The sequence below is a fragment of the Dermacentor albipictus genome, chromosome 6, assembly GCF_038994185.2.
Source record: "Dermacentor albipictus isolate Rhodes 1998 colony chromosome 6, USDA_Dalb.pri_finalv2, whole genome shotgun sequence".
Lineage (NCBI taxonomy): Eukaryota > Metazoa > Arthropoda > Arachnida > Ixodida > Ixodidae > Dermacentor > Dermacentor albipictus.
Window position 1 is genome coordinate 106,389,308 of NC_091826.1, and position 7,322 is coordinate 106,396,629.

Consider the following 7,322-nt stretch of genomic DNA (forward strand, 5'->3'; position numbering starts at 1 on the left):
AATCTACGAGAGGTTTGTTTCTGTTTGAAGGTTATCGAGTTTGCACGTTTGTTTTTACATGGCCATAAATTAACTGATTGCCGTGATAAACTTGCAGGGTTGAGTTTATGCAGACTGTGTCGTCGTCCCCTTTCACTCTTGGCACCTGGCGGGGATGAAAAAATTCAGTCTAAACTCGCACACGACAGCGATCCAAGTACGCGAATAGCCGAGACGCGTCATGTATGAGGCATGTACTGCAGCCGGACTCATCTCTCGTACTTCAATGATGACGATTTATTGGCGTCCCCTTTGATATGGAGCGGTGACCAATGGTCGCATAGCCTTCTTGAGCTAACCAGGCAATCTGCAGGCTCACGCATACATCAGTCCAGCTTTTTACCCGTAACTCCTTAACATTTTCTCTCTTCCTGAACGTGTCTATACCCACCTTGTACCTATTACTGCCACGGATCCGTTCCTATTATTCTCCTTCCCGCTTTTCTTCTACCAATACCCCGAACGTTCCTTGTTTTTCTCGACTGCTGACCAGTGGATCCTTCCATCCGCTTTGCACCCCAGCGCTTCTGGAAGCAGGACTTCACCTACCTCTGGCTTCCCTCTGGACAAGCTGTGCCCTCTGGCGGCGCCGCCGTAAAGTCTGCGCGTACCCAGTGGCACATGCGCAGTGACCCGCGAAGTTCGCCTCAGGGAGTTTCATTGTAGACCGGCACATAGCAACGCGGATGCACCCCATATTTTAGACTTCACTATTTTCTGGACTGGCCTACAGTTTGACAGCGAAGCCTTTCTTTGGCTCTTGCCCCCACTTTTCAACTTTCAACCTTATTTTCGCATTTACAACATTTTTTTTCTTACAGAGAAAGAAAAAAATTCAAGGGCGAGGAACAAAGAGCTGCCCAATAGCAGCTGTACGGGATTCCTGCCCCTTTCTTTGGCGATCAGTTGCAGCGAATACAAAATAAAAAAAATTATGGGGTTTACGTGCCAAAACAACTTTTTGCTTATGAGGCACGCCGTAGTGGAGGACTCCGGAAATTTCGACCACCTGGGGTTCTTTCACGTGCACCTAAATCTAAGTACACGGGTGTTTTCGCATTGCGCCTCCATCGAAATGCGGCCGCCGTGGCCAGGATTTGATCCCGCGACCTCGTGCTCAGCAGCCTAACACCATAGCCACTGAGCAACCACGGCGGGTATACCTGTGCAACGCAAATTAAATGTTTGTTAAAGATCACTCCTAACGATTTATACAATACCAACTAAGTATATCCTTTCCGCGCCGCGACAAAGAGCAGTGTTACCGATTACGTGCTTTTCAATCAATCAATCAATCAATCAATCAATCAATCAATCAATCAATCAATCAATCAGACAATAAATCAAATCTATATTTCCAACGACAGTTGGGGGTCCCTTTGGCGAAAAGCGGTAGTAGCACCACTTGAACATACCTAAAGGCCCACGTACATGACAGCGGTATTACGATTCATGCGTTCAAAAACAAATTTAGAATAATCAAGTAAAAAATGCAGTTCAAAAAAAATTAAGAAGAGGTTGTGCAAATACAACAACGGAACAATAGAACAAATAATGCCAATATATAAGTACACTCCAGTACAGTTGTACATTATAGTTGAAATATTCAATGTTCACGTGAACACACATCATAAAATGACGAAAATAAACGTGTTACAAGGAATAATGAAACATATTTGATCATGTTCGGGCAGCACAAAAGACATTAGACAAGAGTTAGAAAAAATTCACGCATTTCTTTTTTTGTAAACGTATAAAAGTTGGCGTCTTTCTCTTCATATTTATTAAGTAGGGACGGCAGTGTGAATCTAAGAGACTGCAAAATATAGGTCGTGCGGGAACGAGGAACAAGCCACTTGTCGGTGCTGCGGGTGCGCGAATCGGTGCAATACATGCTTATATTAGATAAATCTTTAATAAACACTTTGAGTTGTTCGTTTGGGAAGAAATAAGCATACATTAAACGAAAATCGAACATGCGTTTCACACTGACTATTTTGTAGCGGGTAAACAATCTAACTGTAGAACTATTGCGCGGGACGTTTGCAATATACCAAAGTGCTGTTTTCTGCAATAGGTCAACTGTACTTATGTTACTAAGGGTTGTGGTGCCCCAGACTAACAGGCAGTAATTTTTATGGGAAGAAAACAGAGCATGATAAATCTGAAGTTTAGCATATCTGGAAGAAAGTGCCTACATCGTGACAGAACACCAGCAGCACGCGATAAAGATTTAGTTAGTGATTCAATATGACACGTCCATGTCATATGAGCAGAAAAAGTCACGCCTAGAAGTTTATGTTTCTCCACTATTTCGACGGGTATTCCCTCAAGCGTTAATGATTGGTTGACGTTGACTTCAGTGCCTCGGGATCTGAAAACGACAGCTTTTGTTTTTGTCGCATTTATTCGTAGGCCATTAGCTGTAGACCATTGCAGCACATCTCAAAGTACACTTTGAGTTCTCGCAACAATTTCAGTTGGATCTTGTCCAGAAATAAAAATACTAGTGTCATCCGCATAGAGCAGGAATGAGGCGTCATTGTTTATCTTAACAATATCATTTATGTAGATATTGAAGAGCATTGGTACTAAAATGCTTCCTTGAGGTATGCCACAAGAAATGGTTTTAGAAGATGAAAAACAGTTAGCAATTGAGACGCATTGTTTTCTCTCAGACAGATACGAACTACATAGTGAATTAGCTACACGACGTACCCCATGAGCACTTAATTTCCCGAGTAAAATGTAATGGTTTGTAGTGGTGATCGAAGGCTTTGCTATAGTCAATGAAAACGCCCAGCGTAAGCTTTCTTTCTTCGATGTTATTAATTATCAGTTCTTTTTGAGCTAAAAGTGCAGTCTGTGTAGATTTACCACGTTGAAAACCGTGCTGATACTCCGAAAGTATATTGTGTTTGTTGAAGAAGCTTGCAGTAGCGTAAGCAGTACAGCCTTACATTTATTCGTATTAATTGCTAATTCATTCTAATTACGCCACTTTTGTAATATGTTGTTTTTTATGCTAGCTTGATCACTGGCTACGTACCACTGGGTACGTTCAGCTCTTCAATGAACCTCTTTGACACCAGCTTGGGTAATCATGTGCCACTTAATACGTGATGCGCTTCAGGGGCAAATTATCTATCTATCTATCTATCTATCTATCTATCTATCTATCTATCTATCTATCTATCTATCTATCTATCTATCTATCTATCTATCTATCTATCTATCTATCTATCTATCTATCTATCTATCTATTTCACACGGAGTCTTAGAATTGCAGCAAGGTATTGGTACGGGCTAGCTGGTATTCCATGGTATCAATTGTCACTTACAGCGCATAAATAGAGGGACAAAAAACGACGGCGAAGACAAGCGCTGACTGCCAACTTATTTTTATTATGAGAAACATATATTTATATATATCTATATATATATATATATATATATATATATATATATATATATATATATATATATATATATATATATACTGGGACACCAAGACAAAAGCGCTCCCTACAAAGCAACAACCCGACATGAATATGCATTCAAAATTCATGACCTAAGGTGAACGAGAGCGCATGCGCGACCTCAGAAACTCAGGTCGGGTTGTTGCTTTGTAGGGGGCGCTTTTGTCTTGGTGTCCCCAGTATATATATATGTATGTTCCTCATAATAAAAATCAGTTGGAAGTCAGCGCTTGTCTTCGTCGTCGTTTTTGTCCCTCGTTTGTGTATGCGCTTAGTGACGATTGATACCTTAGAATTGCGGCTGCAAGCCGTGTTGCGTTGGTTGCTCTCGGGTTCGGAGAAGCATCCGAGTTTTCGAACTGGGACAAGAACAGCCTTGCGTTGCGAGCTCGGCATTCCGCAGTGGTGAGAATAAAAGTCCGCTGCTGATTGGATGTAGCTGTACGAGAGAGGAGGGGACGAGCGGCCCTAGCCACTCAGCAGCGGCCTAAATGGACAGTACAGCAGGTGGACTCTTACGGAATACCTCTCTGGATGTGAACTCGGACACCTAAAATGCTCCCTCATGTAAAACGAATGTAAAATAAACCGAACGAATGTAAAATAAACCTTTTTTTTCCTTCATTCCTACTACCGGACGTACTCGTCGATGGGCTTGGTGGATTCCTGGCCCAAACTACACTTCGAGCAGCAACAAGCTATGATTCGGTTGACCTCATTGTGTACCTGTTGGGTGGGACTGATGGTACGACATGTTTTACGTTGAACTGCACGTTTACTGCGGTATATCAACTTCTAATTGCATTTGCCTGCGCCTGCACGCCATTACATTGACTTTCCTCCACCAACGCAGACAGTGTACCAACGTCCACCGAACGGGACGCTGGCGGCCGATCTCCGGTCGCTGAACGCTTTGGACGTGAAGCTGTACGAGTACTTCACGAGGCGCTTCGACGAACGCGTGCAATCGTTCGGGCGGGAACGGATGCGGAGAGAACTGCGCCTGCTGAAGCAGAGGACGGAGTACTGGTACCAGCAGTGCGTCGCTCAGGAGAACGAGAGAGGCAAGAAAGCTCACCAATCTCTAGTAAGCATAGGAAAAAAAACACGTGGCCAGTTAAAGTCAACACAGTGTGCTAATGAAGCCACGACCCAGAGCGCCACGACCGGTCTGGAGCCAGCGTCATGCGTGGTAAAGACCAGTCGTGGCTGAGGAAACAAGATGCTCGCAAATCACATGCAGATGAGTGCCCACGACATGATATTGTGAGGCGAATGACAGAGGCTGGTTTGATATTGCTCGACCGCCGACAGTTCACTCTGAAAATAAAAGTTACAGTTGCGTTTCACTTCGTGAACGAACGTGACGTGCAAGCGCATGTGTCCTACAGCTATTTGCCCTCGGTGCGCCTTGACGCCTACGCTGCCGGCATCGCAGATCGTGTTCAAGACAGGGATCACGCGGATGCGCCATACGCAACTGCCGCCGCAGTAGAACGCCTTTTAAAAGTAAACATTCGATTACCTGGCATGGTGTCAGCGCGCACAGAAAAATGTGAATTCACACTCGATGACCGCGCACAGTCACTGTCAGAACGCTGGCGCGAGAAGTAGCGGCAGCAGCAGCGAGCGAAGTGATCTTCGTGCTGTCCATCACTTCAACGCAAACTGAGCGGTGAGAACACAACGCACGCAAAGCTACGAGCCGTCGGCGCACCTGGACTGTGCCATAGAGAGAGACATGCAACAAGAGCAGACACACCCCCGTCGCCGAATCGACTGTAGCGCACGAAGCGCTAGGGATTAACTGCTTCCGGTTTCGGTTTTGGCCGCGCCTGTTTTGAACGCTAGCTGGCAGGGCTGCGCTGACTGCGCTACTCGGTGCTTTTCTTTTTTTTTCTTGCTTCTGCTGCTCTATCTCGCGCAGTCTTATTGTGGAATAGGTTATTTAAATAAAATGATTGCAAACTATCTTTACGAGCCTCCATTGGATCTGTGCCACGTGTAATTTCATAAAGTAGACGCAAAGCGCCTTGTGAATGAGGAAATGTTTATTTCTCTCTATATAAATGCTCGTTCCGGGCTTTTTGTGCGTCCATCTAACGCTGTGGCACAAAGTAAGGAACAGTAGTGCCCGTACGAAGCCCTACCGGATGGCATCAGCTTAAAAAAAGTAAATAACAAGCATGTTTCATTCTGGTAGTTAAATACTGCGTGTAGAGGGAAAACGTGCGAAAGTGGTGAATGGGCGACATTACAAACAAAAGCAATTCGCTTCTACGTAGACGTGGCGTAGAATATACCCGACTCATTGCAAACAATATAATAAAATATCAAGCATTCCCCATTCCGGGTCATTATTTCCTGCATTTTAAGAGCACAAATACACGGGTGACTACGCGTTTCTAAAACAACTTGGCCTCAGACGACACGATGTAAGCTACACTCGCACAAGTGGCCACAGCACAGGCTCTCAGCCAGACCATGCTAGACGCTGGCAGAATTCTACTCGCACTCAAGACAAATGCGTCGGTGCAAAGCCTGTTTTCATTCGTTCAGAAGACAGCATTTTCATGTTCTTGGTTTTTGAGCTCCTCAGCGTTATCTTTTGCGGGTTCTGCCGGCGCAAGCAACACACTCCAGTGTTATCACTCCTGGCAATTGTTCGTTGCGATTTCGCAAGCATGAGTACCGAAAGACTGCATATGTTGTTGCAGGGCCACAAAAACAAGCGTCACAAACTTGTCCCACTGAGATTCACTACACGCCAAACTTACTTTCTTACTTTCATACAACGACCAAGCCACTTTTCCCTAACTACGTCATAATGGCAGGCCCGCTGAGTGTACTTTAAGAGTACCCCAAGAAGTAACGAAAGTACAATAATGCTGGGAGTAAGAGAATACGTCACGAACTTATCCCAGCAAGATTCCGTACACGCGAAACGAACTGCGTCACACAGCCGCGCTGCTTCTTGCTAACTGCGTCACAATGCCAGGCGCGGCGAGCGTGCGTCAAAATTATCCCAAAACGTAAGCAAATTAGTCACAATAATGTTGGGGGAGATATTGCCAAAACTTGTCCCAGTAAGACTCAGTACACGCGAAACTAACTGTCACAAAGCCGGGTGCGGCGAGCGTGCCCAAGATCTACTGAAAAAGGCTAAAATAATGTTGGGGCTCAAAGAGAGCGCAACAAACATCTCTTAGTACGAGTCATTAACTTCAGTTAACTACGTCAGGACGGCCGAGCTGTTTTTTGTTAACAGCGTCACACGTCTCGGTTCCGCGCCGTAAAAGCCTAAATTGGTTGAAATGCGTCGCAGACTGTGAAACAAAATGTCTCTCCTTGCTGTAGTCCAATAGTGCAGTGGTGCCGTGTCGAAGTACAGAAGGAACGCAAGAATACGCCGGGAGCCCAACAAGCAGGCTACGTCAAAAAAGAAAAAAAGAAAAACGGGTCGCCGAACAGGCGAACGTCACATGCGCAGCCGGCCTCGCTCGCTTCGGTGGCGTGTCTGGCGCATGACGCATGCATATGGCGCGTCTGGCGTTCCGTTAGCTTGTTGCTAGGTGACGCAAGAAAAATAAGTCGCAAAGTATAAGTTCATTTATAGGAAAAGCTCTTTTAGTTTTAGCGGGAGAGATTTAAAAAAAATAAAGTGCTGTCTGTAAGTTCATTTCACATTCTTTTTTTTTTCGATGCTAACGTTAACTAACGGCTGGGATTACCGCTAGCCGTGACGTGTTTCCTCTTGCCAGTTTTTGCTGAGTGCAGCCTTTTGATGCATTTCTTTTTCTCTGC

General features: G+C 44.9%; 1 protein-coding gene across 1 annotated transcript in view; it reads left to right on the top strand.

The window, feature by feature from the left end:
* Positions 1 to 4,731, top strand: part of LOC135905008 (galactosylceramide sulfotransferase-like) — a 25,982-nt gene extending 21,251 nt beyond the window's left edge. The window contains exon 5 of the mRNA XM_065436008.1: positions 4,372 to 4,731. Within this exon, the coding sequence (XP_065292080.1) occupies positions 4,372 to 4,731 (360 nt within the window). The remainder of the gene's footprint in view (positions 1 to 4,371) is intronic.
* Positions 4,732 to 7,322: the final 2,591 nt, after the last annotated feature.